The sequence below is a fragment of the Sinocyclocheilus anshuiensis genome, unplaced genomic scaffold (assembly GCF_001515605.1).
Source record: "Sinocyclocheilus anshuiensis isolate Anshui unplaced genomic scaffold, SAMN03320099.WGS_v1.1 scaffold637, whole genome shotgun sequence".
Taxonomy (NCBI): Eukaryota; Metazoa; Chordata; class Actinopteri; order Cypriniformes; family Cyprinidae; genus Sinocyclocheilus; species Sinocyclocheilus anshuiensis.
This window is the reverse complement of record NW_015539816.1, coordinates 2,873,069-2,890,957: the sequence shown is the minus strand read 5'-3', so window position 1 is coordinate 2,890,957 and position 17,889 is coordinate 2,873,069. Positions and strand designations below refer to the sequence as shown.

At 37.9% G+C, this 17,889-nt stretch overlaps 1 protein-coding gene across 1 annotated transcript in view; it reads left to right on the top strand.

The window, feature by feature from the left end:
• LOC107683968 (transcription factor IIIB 90 kDa subunit-like) overlaps nt 1-17,889 on the top strand; it is a 65,344-nt gene that overhangs the window by 30,698 nt on the left and 16,757 nt on the right. Inside the window, exons 10-16 of the mRNA XM_016480074.1 lie at nt 145-184; nt 545-640; nt 1,871-2,161; nt 11,495-11,559; nt 11,976-12,057; nt 12,434-12,486; nt 13,120-13,391. Coding sequence (XP_016335560.1) covers nt 145-184; nt 545-640; nt 1,871-2,161; nt 11,495-11,559; nt 11,976-12,057; nt 12,434-12,486; nt 13,120-13,391 — 899 coding nt within the window. The remainder of the gene's footprint in view (nt 1-144; nt 185-544; nt 641-1,870; nt 2,162-11,494; nt 11,560-11,975; nt 12,058-12,433; nt 12,487-13,119; nt 13,392-17,889) is intronic.

Sequence of the window (17,889 nt, the reverse complement as noted above, 5' to 3'; positions counted from 1 at the left end):
TTGTGTGTGTTTGTGTGTGTGTGTGTGTGTGTGTGTGTGTGTGTGTGTGTGTGTGTGTGACAAGATATGAAGCTATGAATATGAAATTCAGCCATATGAGACTCTGGATAAATGGTTCTCTTAATTGAAATGTCATTGTTTCAGCTGGAGCAGGAGCTGGCCAAGAAACTTGAGGAATATCAAGGTTAGTCTGTCCTCCTGGAATAAGATATTGATTCTCTCTATTGACTCAACATGGCATCTGAATGCTCTCTGCGGTGCGTTATTTCAGCTACACTAAGCATTTCAAAATTTTTCCAGTGATTATGAATGGCAAATTCCCTTGTGGTTTGGAGTGCCCATTTTACTGACAGCAGCTGTTTCCATAAATGTCTCCATATATTAGGACTATATGTTATTACTTGACTTTCCATTAGCATACGTAATCTGAACACACTCTACCAGGGAATTCATGTTGCATGCTAAAATATTTTTTCATATGAAAAATCAAACTGTCAATCAGAGACATCAGGCTTATGTGTATGTGTCTGGATGTTGTCTGCAGGTGAGATCAACTCATACCGCGATGAGATTGAGACACAGCTGGCAGCGAGCAGCAGAACCAAACTGAGAGGGATTTATGCCTCCTACGCAAGAGAAGGTAGATCAAATCAAGTGCTTTGCATGTTTATTTAGTACACCTAGGCACATCTGAGCACAGTTCGCTGATGACATTTGTTCTTAATGGTGCCATAGAATGCATTGATACAATATTTTAAATTGTTATCTGATATCTACATAGAAGGTATGTGGCTTAGGTAAGGGCAAAAAATCTCCATAAACGGGTTTACATTTTTACATTTACAACCCTAGGATTTGTCCCTAGAATGAAATGGTCTGTTTTTACCTTATTTGTAAGGGTCATGAATAATAATGTTGAGCTCTGCTCTGATTGGCTGTTTCACAGTGCGGCTCATTTCAGTAGCTCACACAGCAGGAAGGAAACACAGGGAAAATATATATTTAAATACTGTCTCTCACAGTTATATTGTTGGGTAATTATACTGTAAAAAAAAATGCGGGCATCAGGGAGCCGCTATTAATATGCAGGGCATTGAAACATCATTGAATGCACGATCGCGTTTTACTTTCACTTTCGAGATTTGCAATCGCATGTGCTCTGTGTAAACTACAGCGGCAGTACTTACCACACATTTTACAAGATCAGATGCTTGTCAGTGGTGCTCAGGATCTGTAAATCATTCACCATCATCCTCAGTCATCTCTCCTTACTCTGTTTATGTGGTAAGTGAAATCTTGTGTACTGTAATGTAACAGGCTACCGCTAGCAAGCAGCTAACCATGTCCCTTTAGTGGCTCGTTATTTGTTTTCCGTCCCTTTCTGAATACAGACACCAACCCATTCGTGCACATGACATCCCCTGCACAGCCTGGAACATAACATTTATTTCCATGATCTGCCATTTTCGCTATTATCCTCGTTTGTTTCTTCACAATACCTGCAGAACTTCTGATGATTCAGCTGTGCAGGTTCGGCTGGCGGCTGGCATAGAACATGGGCGGGGATATGCAAATGTTGGGGGTGTAAATATTAGTGATCCCGACTGTAACGTCACAGTCGGTGTTATGTTCTGATTCGCCTATTTTTCAGTGGTCTTTTGCATGCACGAGATTTACATAAGAAGGAGGAAACAATGGTGTTTGAGGCTCACGGTATGTCATTTCCTTGTACAGAACTGTTATTATTCAACTATGCCAAGGTAAATACAGTTTTCCATTCTATGGCACCTTTAATAGAGATTATTGTCTGGTTTTATGCTGATTCACATGCAGATATTGGTTTTTGATTCATGCTGTAACACCCTTTCAGATGATGACTGTGTGTCTTTGGCCTCTGGGATGACTGGAGAAGAAGACCCAAAGGATGAGGAAATGGAGGCAGCAGCTCAACATCTCAACCAGGAGTTCATCAGTCAGGTGCTTGAACAGGGAAACCAGGGAGGAATGGAGGATCAGGAGGGGAGTAGGGATACAGTACCGCTCTCCACTCAGGCCACACATGTGCCTCTGACAGCGCTCCTCGGCCCTTTACCCAGTGCAGCCAGTCTTGGTCTAACAGACTCCATTCGGGAATGCATCACAGACGAGGACACAACAAACGGTAAGTGTGCCACTTCCTCAGTACAGTATGATGTTGTCTTTGGCCAAACAAAGCATTCATTACAAAATACTGCATCTTTCTTTGCTGTTTTATGTGAGGAATTGTGGCCTTCTACTGTAGACGCTCAAATTTCAGCATTCCCTTTTTTACGAGTGATGGTGCCTTTTCTGATAAAATTTGTTAAGTTAGTCATTAGTAGCTCTAGATCAGTGGTTCTCAACCGTTTTGACTCAAAGACTCCCAAGACATTATTCAGACCCATTTATCTAAACTGATGAGTACCTCTGGTAATAAAATAAATAAATAATGTAATTTATAATTAATTTATTACTAACAAAATCTCAAAAATATGATGTCAGTTTGATGTTGTTCATCTTTTTTTTTTAGTGTTTTTAGTTAAATTAATTAAAGGAATAGTTGACCCAAAATTGAAAATTAAAAAAAAACACGTTGTTCCAAACCCATAAGACCTTCTTTCATCTTCAGAACACAAATTAAGATATTTTTGATGAAATCCGAGAGCTTTCTGACCCTCCATAGACAGCAACATAACTACCACCTTCAAGGCCCAGAAAGGTAGTAAGGACATCATTAAAATAGCCCATGTGACATCAGGGGTTCAATCATAATGTTATGAAGCCATAAGAGAACTTTTTGTGTGCAAAGAAAATAAAAATAACGACTTTATTCAACAATTTCTTCTCTTCCTTGTCTTTGACGCATGTTCACAAGAGTACTACTACGCATGCGTGTGCATTCCTCTGCTTGCGCAGTGCATCCAGGTTCTACGTCAGAACATGCATACGTGGTACTGTCGTGAATATGCGTCAAAGACTGACAGGGAAGAGAAAAAAGTTGTTGAATAAAGTTGTTCTTTTTGTTTTATTTGCACACAAAAATTATTCTCGTAGCTTCATAAAAGTAAGGTTGAACCACTGATGTCACATGGATTATTTTAACGATGTTCTTACTACCTTTCTGGGCCTTGAACATGTCAGTTGCATTGTTGTCTATGCAGAATCAGAAAGCTCTCGGATTTCATCAAAAATATTGTCATACTAATGTCATCATAAAAATATCTTTCTGTTCTGAAGATGACTGAAGGTCTTACAGGTTTGGAACGACATGAGGGTGAGTAATTTATGACAGAATTTTAATTTTTGGGTAAACTATCCCTTTAAGATTATATTAATATATTCATTTAAATACTTATATGACAGATTAAATAATTTTAACCTTTTTCACATTTTCTGTAGCCATTTTAAGGGGAAATGTGATTAGGGCTCAAAGTACAAGGGTTCCCATACTACTGGAAAACTTGGAAATATCAGGGAGTTTGTGAGTTTGACTTCTAGGCCTGGAAAAGTTACAGCGATTACTAAATTCTTAAAAGGCCATGGAAAATAGACTAAATGAATTCTGGTCACAGATGACTGAAAAATTCTTGGAAATTTAGAGGTCAGGAATCATGTATGATTATTTGTAGCTGCATGCTGATCAGATCAGCCACAATATTTAAATTCATCACAAAAGCAAAACAGACTATTCTGTAGTTATAGAATTTTGCAGCATTTATTGTAAATTATTTATCAGTGCATATCATGATTTTTTTATTTTTAACTTGTTCCCCTGTAATCTTCAATTAAAAACAATAACCGGTAGCCAAGATGAGTGGCCATTCTGGCCAATAGTGGTTCAATAGGCAGCCAAGTTTCAGTCCCTCCCCTCCAGCAACCTGTCACTCATATGATACGATTGCAATCCAATCAATTCCCGGTGGACAATATAAAGTCCCGTCTTACTTTTTTTTCTCATTTGGCTTTAATACAATAAAAAGTATGGGTCTAGAAATCTATATCTTATGAATGATTTTAATTGCTTAATTAACTATTTCATAGTTCATTTTATATTATTAATAATATTTTATCCCATTTTTATGAGTCCAAACTCTTGTGGTCCATTTGTCTATTGAAACGAAATATTTCCTGAATATATCAAGCACAATTTGTTCTTCAAAGCCACTGGGTTTCTTTGTTATAAGTAGGAAGTGTGGTGAATGTTTAATCTTTAGGAAAGCTTTAACCCTTTGCTATTGTGAAAGTCAGCGCTCCGATGGAGGGTCTGCCAGACATAATCACTTAGAGCTTTTTGAAATCCTTTTAAGACATTTAATAAGAGCTGCTCCAATCTGTCTGCTTCATGCTGTACAGCAGAGCAAAAGCCACAGATGTACTTTTTCATTATAGTGTTTTTATGCTGATCTCATTTCAGTTTATAGAGAGCATATGATTTCAGAGACGGGAAACGTATGGAGCTTTACTCCGAGGCTATTAAATGCTGTCCTGTTTTACTTGCACAGATGACTGTATTTGTTATTTGACTGTCATTCAACATGAGTGGGTTCAGTTAAAAACAATACACTACTGTTCAAATATTTCTTATTCTCCCTAAGGCTGCTTTTATTTGATCAAAAATACTATAAAAACTGTAATATTGCGAAATAGTATTACAAATGAAAATAACTGTTTTCTATATTAATATATTTTAAAATGTCATTCCTGTGATGGCAAAGCTGAATTTTCAGCATCATTACTCCAGTCTTCAGTGTCACATGATCCTTCAGAAATCATTCTAATATGCTGATTTGCTGCTCAAGAAACATTCACTATTATTATCAACTTGTGCTGCTTAATCTTTTTGTGAAAAACTTTGATAAATATAAAGTTTATTTATTTATATAACTATGTAAAAGTCTTTACTGTCAACTTTAAGCAATTTAATGCGTCCTTGGTGAATAAAAGTATTAATTTCTTTCAAAAAAAAAAACTTTTGAATGTTTGCGTGGTTAAGCAGTATTGATCCACAAACCATCTTTTGGTCAGGATGCATTGATTGATGTGGCTATCTGCAACAGATTTCTTTATTTACCAAGAGCTTTAGATTACTGAAATTCATCAAAGACCACTCTGAAAGTAAAATGTCACAGGACCCAACAGAATATCACAAGATCTGCCCAGCAATACTTCTCTGACCTCAGCACCTGCTCGCTAGCTGAACTCGGGCCGTTCCCTTTTAACCTTTGACCCTGACCCCTGACGACTCCTCGACCTAGGTGTTCCCTGCAGCTCTGAGTGACGAGGAGCAGTGGTTTATCTGGACGCAGCATATGTCTCTTGAGGCCAGTCTAGGAGATCGGAGCTGAGCTGCTTTATTTTAAAGCAGTTCAGACTGTGATTTGCTGTCTGAGCAGCTTTGTGTGGACTATTTCTGCTATGACAGTTTGCTGATACATTTCCTTCGTCATCATTGTACTTTTGCACAAGAAGGTGATGATTCTGCAGGAGTGAAAGCTTCTTAGAGTCGCTCATACAGACGGCTTTATGGGGTTCCTCTCAGCATGGATGACTCTCACTGCTCACAACAATACATACAGCAGACTATGAAGGCCAAAGATGCATCGCTGGTCACTCTGAATGTTGGGTTGAGAATATGTGTTTGTGTGTGCACTGAAAGATGAAGAAAAACAGTGCAAGAAATAAAGAGAGTTATTGGAATTTTTTAAGCAAAAACCAGAATGTAGAATTCAAATTGGCTCTCAACAAAGCACAAAAAACTATGAAAAAAATTGCTTATTAAAATAAAATTTTTCTACAGCTATGAATTAGAATTTTATTTTATTTTTTGAAGGCCATGAGGATGTCAAAATGAATATTATTTATAGATATGAGCCAAATTACAATTTTATTTTATTTTATGTCACAAGGATGCTGGAGCCTATCTTAGCATCTGGGGCCTCAGGCAAGGAAACACCTTGTATAGTTGGCCAGTCCTGTTTTTTATTGTATTTTATTGTAAGTAAATTGTAAGTATTATCACTTTATAAGTATCTATAATCGTATTATCAGCAGGCATATTTCAGTGTAGCAGGGCCTGAAATGCAGGCACTGAAAGTGCAAAAAGCTGAATTTTTAAACTGCTGCAGTATGCAGGTCTGCATAAATTTTGTGTTATCTAAATAGGGAACACATGAGACCGACAGAAACAAAGTGAGAGTGAGTGAGAGAGGTAGAAAGCAAGTGACCAAGAATGTGTGTGTGTGTGTGTGTGTGTGTGTGTGTGTGTGTGTCCGTGTATGTGTGTGAGGTCTGACAGATGCCTCTCTCACTCTTGACAGGCTGTCGGTACTGAAGTGTCTCACTCTTTCAGACTGTCTGTCTCTTCAGTTCTCTTGGGATACATGAGATTCACTCTCTCTCTCGTTCTCTTACTTTCGCTGCAGTGAAGGGAGCGACTGGCCAATTCTATAACCTCCTTTCCATCAATAGCTTCTGTTTCACACAGGTTCGCTTCCCATCGGCGCACCAGTTTTAACCCAGAAATCTCCCTCAAGAGGCATCTAAGGAGTCCCGCTTATTTAATCAATCTATATTTTTCCAGACCAGCAATTGCAGTGAAATATGAATTTTATCTGATGATGATAAAGGGGTTTGGGAGTCCATTATCAATTTTTGTTTTTCACTATTCAATATATTCCAACCCCATACAGAGCTGGCCACCAGATCCTGGGTAATGCATTTCAGATTGACTCTGTGTGTGCGTGTGCGTGAGAGTGAGAGAATGAAAAGATAAAAATACGGGAAGGATTTTCCCTTGGGCTTGCTGTGGTTTTATGAACCTTGTTTGAACTTTGCCATTTCAAATGCCAGGCATTAGCCAACATATCCACGACTGAGAGAAGACAGGAACTTTCCTCAAAGGAGAGGCTTGCCTGTTCTTACAAAGCTTCCTGTGACCCTCCCTTTCCTGAATCTCTTTGAAATCAGGATATTGTGATGCTCTGGTTTGATGAGCAGCTTGCAGCATTAAGAATCTCCCAAAAAAAACAGTACCGGCATCACAGGTTTACAGAGAGCGTTGACCACTCCACTTTAAAAAGAATCTCAATTTCCCCAGCATGGACAACACGTGTTTTTCATCAAATTTTCCAAATGACTCTGAATCATCAGTGAGTACTGTTACTGTTTTGGAACCAAGCATTTAGCACACATGCTTTCATATGGTGACCTATGGTGCTCATGTAGGCGAAACAGTTTGTATCCAGCTTGTGACATTTACCAATCCCATTCCCCATTTCTTTTCTTTGCTATGTAAGTGGAAAAAGGCACATATTGCACTTAATATAAAAAAGCACATATTGATCTTATTGAAGACAGTTATGTGACTCTATAGGTTTAAATCCACTTAGTATGTGTCACACTAATGATTTTATAATGAGCATACTAATGAGTTTCCTCATCCCCTCATGGACTTATGTGAATGGGCTGTTCACACACAATCCATTCCTACTTAGGGGAGTATAATATTGATATCATAGTGGTTATCAGCCATTATTCGTTATCAGCCATTATTAGTTTCTTTCTGTGTATTGGTTGATATTTGTATATTTAATTGTACGTTGTACAATCTGTGTATTTAGATTGCCTTTCTTGCAGTGTTGTTATTGTTAATTTAAACAAAGCTGAAATAAAATATAAATATTAGATGAAAAACTTAGAAAAAATAGAAATGTTGCCTTTACAACTGACTTCAGTTGAAGTGTTAAAATTACTAAAGCTGAAATAAAAATAGATTAAAGCTGAATAGAAATATTTAAAAACTAATGAAAACAAAAGCAAATTTACTAAAAATTAAACTAAAATGAAAATTTAACAATAAAAGTATCAAAAAGTACTGTAATAATAGATAACTAACACTTTTATTATTTTGTCTAGCAAATCACAGGTTTTAGTTATAATATAATGACTTCTACAAATCTACAAACATTCGTTCTTTCAATTTCAAAATGCAAATGTTGCTCCCAATATTCATTCATCTCTGTGGCATTTCACAGTGGAGCATCAAACTGATCTGTTTATTTGCATAATGATTCATATGATTCATTATGTAATCTGGATTATGCTCAGTCAAGTGCATACTCATATTAGAGGCTCGTTCCTCATTGAAATATGTTGGAGCATATTGCATTATGAGCATTTAATCATGTTTTGCGTTCTTAATATCATCATACAAACAATGTGCCACATTTTCGAATAAAGCAAAGGCCCAAAAATGAGTAGTCTTCAATAATTTTCTCACCTTCATGTTGTGGCTAACCCTGTTCCTCTCTCTGTGGAACACAAAAGGAGAATTTTGAGGGATTGTCACACAGCTTTTTTTGCATACTCATTGACCCTTCGCAAAGACCCACCCCCCTTCGTTACTGGTGCTATGTCCGCTCTCACACTACACATCATGTTCTCACGCATGATGATTGGTCAAATCGCCTGTCAATCAAACTCCCTGAGAAAAATACAAAATGATAAATGGCATCTCAAAAGTTGAGACTCTTTCGTTTTTGTGAAGCCAGATTTCAAATCAAATATGGTGCCACAGGTTGGACGTCAATAATATCAAATCATTGGATTGCACGTGTCTCATGAACAAACGTCGTATTTGATTTGAGAATTAGTAATGACTTAAATTTCAGTTTATTCATCACATAGCTACTTTGAAATTCATAAGTACTAATTTTTAAAAACTTTTTGGTACTTGGATTTTTTTTACATTTATTTATTTAATTATTTATTTATTTATGGAGTTTAACACATTGCTTCGTACTGTTGTGGTAGTTTAGAGCTATTGAATGAAAAACAGAGAGTTTAAATTATTAATATATTCTTATTTCTTTCTTGCCATTCAGATGCGAAGACAATTTGAGATAAATTGGATGTTTATTGTTCGACAAAAGCTGCATTATGCCATTCTAATAGGAATTGGGAGTTTCATGGGAGGGCAAAAAAGTTCCCCATGCAGACTGAGCTCATGTTCAAGTTGGACATGCAAATTCAACACACTGACCAACAGAAATCTGCTTAGTTTGAAAGTGACTTCTGTGTTATATATCTGTATTCTGTTGACAATTTATTTTACAATTGACCTTTTTTTGTTGGCTACAAAATTGAGCTAAAATTGGTGACTTGAAGCTGTATGCTATTTGTTGGTTGTATAGCTTAGTCTGTGTGACCTTTGAGTGACTACTTCCACATTTTTCAACCCCCTTCGAAATTAGAGCTCCTTGTGAGAGGCTACCGTCATATATCCAACCCCAATCTGCCACACGCCAGCCTTCTAAAGAGCAGAAACCTGATCGCGGCATGTTGTTTTTCTTTCTCCCTTCTATCCAAGCCGGCTGTGCAATCGCTCTGGGGAAACGATGTGATTTGCTCCACTGGGTTTGATATGTGACAGCCACTCCAAGCTGCCTGCAAACAAGCCCAATTCCCTCATAGACCAGTGTGCCCATGTTGGTCCATGCCTGAGCAAGTATCCTATCTCCATCTTATGGACGAAATACCTGGATTCAGTTACAGTCCTGCTAAAGATTTAGAATTCACCTACCCGTTGAAAACCAGGTGTTAGAGGAGCAGGCAATTGGAGATAGTAGAAGGTGTAATAGACGGTGTGAAGAAGGTAGTGAGAGCAACCACAAACATTTCATATGAGACTGGCCTTTGACTGAAACCATGTGACAAAGAAATTGTGAATTAGGACATTTGTACACAATTGCTTGACCCACACAGCACCCAGATTACAAACCACAGTCTTCAAGGGGAGAATAGATTTACCTTCCAATATCTGTGCCATTGAACTGAATGTGTTGTTATTAAGGACGCTAGTTATAAATTTGTCAACAGTTTAGATTTTTAAGGGGTCTTTAAACTATTTCATACCCAGGACCTGCAAATATTATGCTCCTTTTGTTAAAATAATGTTAGATATATAAACTAAATATTTTTATTTAATAAAATTGTAAAGATTTAGATTTATTTGTTGCTTTTAAAATCTAGAATTGTCAATAGAATAAAATAATCATGATTAATTTAATGATGTCTGGTCTATAAGAGGCAATGAAACCGTAATAATATCAAATGCTTTAAAATTACTGTTTTTTTCCCCCCCCTCAAATTTTCTATGGACCCTCAAGCATTCCGGTGCTGACCCCACATTATATAATGTGGCTTGTTTTTCTTTCCTTAGCTGTTAAACTGGAGTTAGAATCCATTTTTTAGAAGGTGCCTCTGATGTTTGCATCTCAAATGATACTCAGTCAAATGATACTGGACACTACAGCCTTTGAAGTAGTGTGATGTGTCTTAAACCTCACACATGCAAGTGGAAGAATCTGAGATGGGGACAGATTGTGACCTATTTTCTTTTGTCTCAGTTCAGATATTTAAATCTGTCTCGCTGTGAGAACGTCAGAAGCGTGTGAATGTGAGTCGGATGGCCACAGTAGAGACGCCATTCAGATCTCTGTTCAATTAATGAACATCTGGTCTTGATCCACAGAGGCTCCACCAATCCAATCACACTTTTCCCAGGCCAACTTTGCAGCTCTTTATATTAGGAGAAAGAATTTTCGTCATATGAAAATCAGCTTTAAAGTCACTTACAGAGAAAGGTTTGTGTGTTGTTGTTTGCTTTAGTTCAATCCTTTGGCTAGGTTTTTAAAAAGGTTAGCTTGAATAGATCACGCAAAACTGAATACAAATGGTATTCAGAATCAGGGTGTTTCTTTTGTGTTATCTAGATAGTTTATACTTGATCCATCTTGAGTAAACACTATTGATTCTTGCATTCCAAATGTTCATATGTTTTTAATTCTCTACCCATTAGATTCTCAATTACAGGCAGAGATGCTGCTGTATTTTGTGATTGTTTTCTTTCATCGTGTCTATTTACAGCTCTCTTTTCTTGCCCTGATCACATTTATATTTATATATTCTTAAAGACACTTGCTAATTGTATTCAATAAAATGTGTTTATAACACATATTTATGTGAATCTGAGGTTACATCAGGACATTTTGTATTGTAGCATACAGTAACATTGCTGTTCATATTTGCCTCAATATGAGATTTTAATTTAGGGATTAATGAATGTGACACTGTGGATTTTAAGACAATTTGGGAAAGTGTTTGAGGAACACACAAAATCCTTTCATATCACCGCTAAGCCTATTAATGGCAATTACACAACAAAGAGCTGGCAGTGCGTGCATTATTGGGAGAACGCCACCAAAGTACTTCCTGTGTAGTGTACCATCTCTGACAGCTGCAGACTCCAGTCAAGCAGGACAATTTTCTTCAGTTTCATTCTGAAATGGGAAATTCACCTGAATAGCCTGTGCATGCTATCTGATGGGAATTGCTTCCCCAAAAATCACATAATCAGACTCCTTTGTCATCATGTTTTTCTCACTTTATTCATTTTTGTGTCTTTGTCTTTCTATAGTGGAGGATAAATCAGATAATGGGGAACTGGATCTGGATGGGATTGATGAAGAAGAAATTGAAAAGGTATGTAGTTTTATTAATGGATTTATGGATAAACTCTTATATTCACTTGACTTGCACTGCTTTTTTCTGCTAAAAATATCTAAACATCTTTACAAGAAGATACATTTACTTAAATCAAAATTCTGTTAGGTAATAAGACATAAATCTCACAAAATGTTGTTGGATTTATGCTTATGCTGAAAGCATGTGTTATGTCTTGTGTGGAAAAACAAGACAAAAATACTAATTAAGCGAAACACATTATTGCAGTGTAACACATTACTGTGTTGTTCTCTGAAAATGGAGCTTGAAACTTTTATTGAACTTTAGCAGATCATGTGAAGTTCAAAAAACTGTCTGATGTTCTGCATCCTGGATTCATAAATGATCACCTCTTAGCATTACTTATCAGCATAGGCCTGTTATCTTCTCTACAGTACATTTTGAAAGAGATAGAGGTGGAGGCCAAGACAGAGCTGTGGATGAAACAGAACGAGGAATATTTGAGGGAACAGAAAGGTAAGCGAATAGGAAAAGAAGAGCTTAATGCATTTATTAACACAAGCTCATACACTCGATCTGTGCTGACGTCAGAGGCAAGGGACTGCTCAACCACAGAGATAAAAATTCAGTGAAAGGAAGGATTTTGTTTTTAAATACTTGCACGGTGAACTGCTTCCTGCAATTTCATCCCACGACTGAACCTTGTGAGATTAAGTTAAAAAAAATAAAAAAATAAATAAATATATATATATTGACCTCCTAAAGTTAAAACATTGTATGAGTTTGTTGAGTTTTTAAAGCCCTTTATTTTTTTATTGCTTTTTGTGTCTACTCTAAAGCACTCCATTTGATAAAGCCATTGAGTCTCCCTATTTTATTTTATTTTTTTCAGAAAAAGAGGAGAGAATAGCTAAAGAGAAGGAACAAGGGACCTATAAAGAGAAGGTGAGTAAGTCGTGAGTGTGTGCGTCTGCCTGGGCTTCCCTCACATGCCGGGGTCTTCAGACACTCAGCAGCTGCAGGTCCTAGGAGACCACATACTTTCCATTTTAACTTCACTTGCTCCTCTGGTTTCACCCCAGGCTCTCAGTGTCGCTTCTCCTTAACCTGTCTGCTCTGACATCTGAACCGTGGCTCCCAGTCGGGGTTAGATTAGCCGGCCCTGCTCTGCACCTCTAATGAGGTGCCTTGAGCCTAATAGCAATTTCAGGTACAGTAGTCCACTTGCTGACTGTAAAGGTACTTGTTCCACTTTGCTACACGAGGAACACGATCAGTGGTGACTAGATCAGATGGGCTTGATAGCTTTTCCAGGCTACTAATGGGATTCTGTCACTTTGCTGTTGACAGCTGTTAGCCTGACATCATTATATCAAGGCCCAATGGGGAAAATGCACTGTTTAAATGAGACCCAGATGCCCAAAGAGATAGAAATGATACTTACTTAAGTTACCAGTATGCTTTTAGCCTTCAGAAATGTTTTTAGAAAGCGAAAGGACTCTATGAATAAGAGCCATGTAAGCACTGACTCCAATGTTTGTTTTTCACTGTAAACAACTCCTATTCCAATTTGTCTAGCCAAAGAAGCCGTCCAAGAAGCGAGAGCCGATCCTGGCCAGCACTGCGGGAGAGGCCATAGAGAAGATGCTGGAGCAGAAAAAGATCTCCAGTAAGATCAATTATGATGTTTTGCGGGACCTCAACAGCAAGGGCAGCGGGAGCAACGCCACGCAGCAAGCCGAGGATGTGCCTGCCGGTGGCTCTGGGCGCAAAAAGCTGATCCGCCGCAAGAAGCAGCCAAACAAGAGCAATCTTGGCCTCGCAAAACCTGCAAGCCTCATGGGCAAGAGGTGAGGATTGAATGAAGAGTGAATCTGTTATTTATTTGTATTTTTTTCACTTGGTTACTGTTGGCTCATGGTGCGCTTTACAACTTTTTCTGCTTTTTCACTCCCTGAAACCACTAAGTCTGTCTTTATGTAGTAACAGGGACCTGCTCCAAGTGGCAAAGAGCCTCTTTTGTTCCTCAGACAAAGGACATGATCAAAAAGGCTGTTCCTTTGCCCTTGGAGGACTACATTTCTTCTTGTCGGCCTCCAACATTTTGTCTTTGCTTTGGTCCTTTGGCTGACCTTCACAGTCATTTCTACCAGGAGAAAGCTTGTCATCAATTCAGTGCCAGGACTGTCTGTCTGCCATCACCTGGCACCCTGTAGTGCATGCTGGGAGCCTGCCCCTTCTCCAATTAATAGTCCTCCAGGGCTCTAAACGTCCCTGTGAGAGAAGTAATGAATATACGACAGACGGAGCGCAAGATCAGGACTTCTACACTTTGGCGTTGAAAGATAATTTCTCATTGTGTGATGTCTTTCCTCCAGTCCATTTCGTTAATGATAATTACTAATTTCATACTGAATAGTGAGATGATGATGAATCAGACATATGAACGCTGTCGGAGACCTCATATCCTGAAGCTTCGAAATGGCAATTTACTGACCCCTTTCTTTTCAATCTTATATTCATGAATGTGTTTGAAACAAACTATACAACTCTCACATTGCTTTTATTACCTTTGAGATTTTTGAAATCTAAATATAGTGGATATCCTGAAGATATAAAAACATAGCTGGCTAGTGTTGTCACTCTCTTTGCCTGGTGGAAATGCAATATATTTTCTTGAAATTATTATTTTTGTTACACTACCGTTCAAAACTTTGGGGCCGGTCAGATTTTTTTATGTTTTTAAAGAGAAGTCTCTAATGCTCACCAATGCTGCATTTATCAATACAAAAAATGTCATGTTTGTTACAATTTCTTTTAAAGTGTCATTTATTGTGATGGCAAGCTGAATTTTCAGAATCATTACTCCAGTCTTCAGGATCTTCATTATCTTTCAGAAATAATTCTAAGCTGATGTCTTGTTATTATCAATGCTAAAAACATTTGTGCTGTCTGCTGTGTAATATTTTTGTGTAAAATCTAATACTTTTTTTAAGGCTGTAGAATAGAATCGAATTGTTTTATACCAATGTAAAAAGAAAACTGACCCCAAAACTTTGAATGGTAGTGTACGTCTTTTTTATTTCTTTTTATTAAGTAATTTTACCCCATTTTATTCAGGAATTCCATGTTAAATTATATTTGTATGTCCTAAAAAGCCATTTCTAAATTTATTTACTTCATTTGTTAATTTAATACCAATATTTGTTCATGAAAATTCTCTAGTGTTGCAAGGCATGATGTAAGTCACTTTGCTTGAACTGTTGTTCGCCCCATCAGCTGGCAGAATAGCAGAGGCCAGTGTAAAAATATTAAATCATCATAGTCTGATGACACTGTGGAACAAATTGGACGATAAACTTGAATTTAGTTCCAGCTCCAGTTGAGAGAGCTTGTTGAAACATGGGAACATTTGTAATGAGCTGTCATGGGAGGGCAAAGAGTTTTAGTTTCATTGCCACGACTTGCAAGTAGCAACTGTCTAAGATATTTCACGCAGTACTTTTAGAGATAAATGGTTCAAAAGAGCCAGTAGCCACTTTTCTCTTCTGAATTGACTAAGTCGGCAGAAATAAATGTCTACGATTGCCCAATTGCTCATTGTTCACAATGCATGCAGTGCTCACTGTCAGAAAACTCGCACTCCCAACTGATCAAAGCACATTTCTTCAAATATATTTTCTTATATGAGCTGTTCCATAAGTCATTTTTGGGCCTGAATAGATCTATTTGTCATAGATCTATTTTTCTAGGTCCTGTTGTTATGCTTCTTCACTGCCTTGAGTAGCTGACAGACCCCTTAGACGCTCTGCTAACCAGGTAGAATTGGTAACATCCCTCCCCCTTTACCAGCCTCACACACCAGCTGCCAGATTGAACCTCTGCACGACCTCCAAACTAACAGCAACGTTGAAGCGCTCCTCCAAAAAGATAAGAAGATAATTGCCCTCCAGTTCCTATTCTTTAATTTCCTTCCCCCTTTTTTTCACCTCTTCAAACCTTTTTCCATTTCTACCCTTGTCTTTTAGTAAAGGCTTACCGTTCTTAAAACTGCTGGGATTTGCTTTTTGAATTGTAAATCTGATCTCGGTGCGCGAGGATGACCTGTCTATGCCTCTCTTCTCGACGTACCTCAGAAAAAGTGACAGCCCAACAGAACGCTTCACCTCCCAGCTCCAGCGTGTTGCCTGATCCTGTTTCTGATCCTCGTTTTACAGTAACGGCTCCCGCTTTTGAAATCAGACTCATAATTTGAGGAGCAGCATCGACCATGGGGACTTGGGAGTGAAGAAGTATATGTATTTCTGCTCTCTACCAGATCCAGTCTGGTTTTTTAGCTCCATGACAATGTGAGTGGAGACTGATTTGTAAATGTTAGCTTAAGGTCAGACGGTATGAGTTATTCCTGAGATGTGCTTTCCACCAGGCCTACACTCTCATTTATTTTGCCTGGCACATCCGGAAATGGCCAATGAGCCCGGGTGCCCTGATGCGTTTCACAGATCCCTCCCTTTCTGTTTCCACCCTAACGTTAGTCCACTTCCAACAGTATGGCTTTTTGCTTATTATTACAGCAGGCTTTCAATGTCCATACTGTTAGACCCCATCGACTTGCGTTCTAGAGGGCAGGAAACCAAGGCAACCGACTGTGGAGTGTGTCATTCGGTCCGTCTCAATGGAGCTCCTTGTCGCCAAAAACCCTTCACCACCTCCTAGCAACAAGAGCAGCAGAAGGAGTCATTTTGTTTGTTTCTAGCATGGTCACGTTGACCCAGGACCAGCGTGGAGCCGTCTGGCTGTATAGCAAAGTCGTTCGCTAAAGACTTTTGTGACAGAAAATCTCTTGTGGTAGTACTCGTAGGCCTAAGTGAGATAAGGCGGTAGGAAGGACCTCTAGGATCATCTTGTGCCTGGTTCTCGACCTCTAAGCTCGGTGAAAAGGTTTTAGGCCGGGTCTCTCAGCATGGAGGGCTCTATTGTTCGAGGATGCCATTTATCAGTGGGTTGAGATCTGTTAGTCCAGAGGATGTCTGGTGGTGGGAGTAAGGTAGCCACATCCTGCTGATGGGAATCATGTTTGATTGAGGCAAAGCAGCTGTATTGTTTCATTTAATATAGTGAGGTCATTAGAAATAACTCTGGATTTTAGAGCGGCTCTAATGAAATCACAATGATGAGGGAAGGAAATCCATAGTTGATCATAGATCTAAAAGACAACCCAAATGTTAGCGTAACTTCTGCTGTTAATAGCTGTAGTTGATCATTTTGGTGCAAACATTTTGGCTAAAAATCGATGAGACCACACTTCTTTAGCATTCTTAGTTCTATAAGTATTTTCACATTAATTTTCTCATGTGGGGGGGGGACATGAGCAAAAACGCCCAGCTCCAACTTTTTTGAAGCAAAAATCCTTGAAAATCAGAGAAAGCACAAATGTGCTAATGTCTTTCACGAGTTAATTATCACCGTGGCCCATGAAGCATTGCAAATGACAAACTACTATTGAATTATCAACATTTATTATAAAATATGTCATTTAATATATTATAAATGTAAATTAATTGCATAAATAAGTATATATAAAAATCTAAGTTGTTTGTTGGAAAGACTGATTTGACTGTCATTTGCATTTATGGGTGTGGTTCTTTGGCAACATCGACTTCTCTGATTGGTGAACCCAAGGCATTGACTGCTTCAGGATTGTGGGTAGAGAATTTGAGTGTTATCCACAATATTTCAAAAATAAAAATCTCTCAGACTCTTGCATTCTACAGATGTACATTACCCTTCAAAATTTGGGGTTTAAAATGCAGTAAAACCATATTGTGAAATAATACAATCAAAAATAACTGTTTTCTATTTGAATATATGTATATTCCTGTGATGCAAAGCTGAATTTTAAGCACCATTACTTCAGCCTTCAGTGTCACATGATCCTTCAGAAATCATTCTAATATGCTGATTTGATGCTCAAGAAACATTTTTTATTATCAATGTTGAAAACAGTTGTGTTACTTAATACTTTTATGAAAACCGATACGTTTAATTTTCAGGATTTTTTTGATGAAAAGAAATTTCAAAAGAACAGCATTTATTTGAAATTATTTATTTGACCCCAAACTGTTGAACGGAATTGTATATATAATCATAACCATCTCATATCTCATGTCTTGAAAGGTTTATGTTACTGTTAAAATATGGAGAAAATGAATGAGATTTTTACTTCCAAAACTTGCCTGTTATGCTCTATACACCTCCACACCCGTCACTCACCTCAACAGATGTTACAAGGCCAGAAATCTGCAGGTGATGCCGAGAGGCCATCTTGAAAACCTTGCGAGCTCTCTT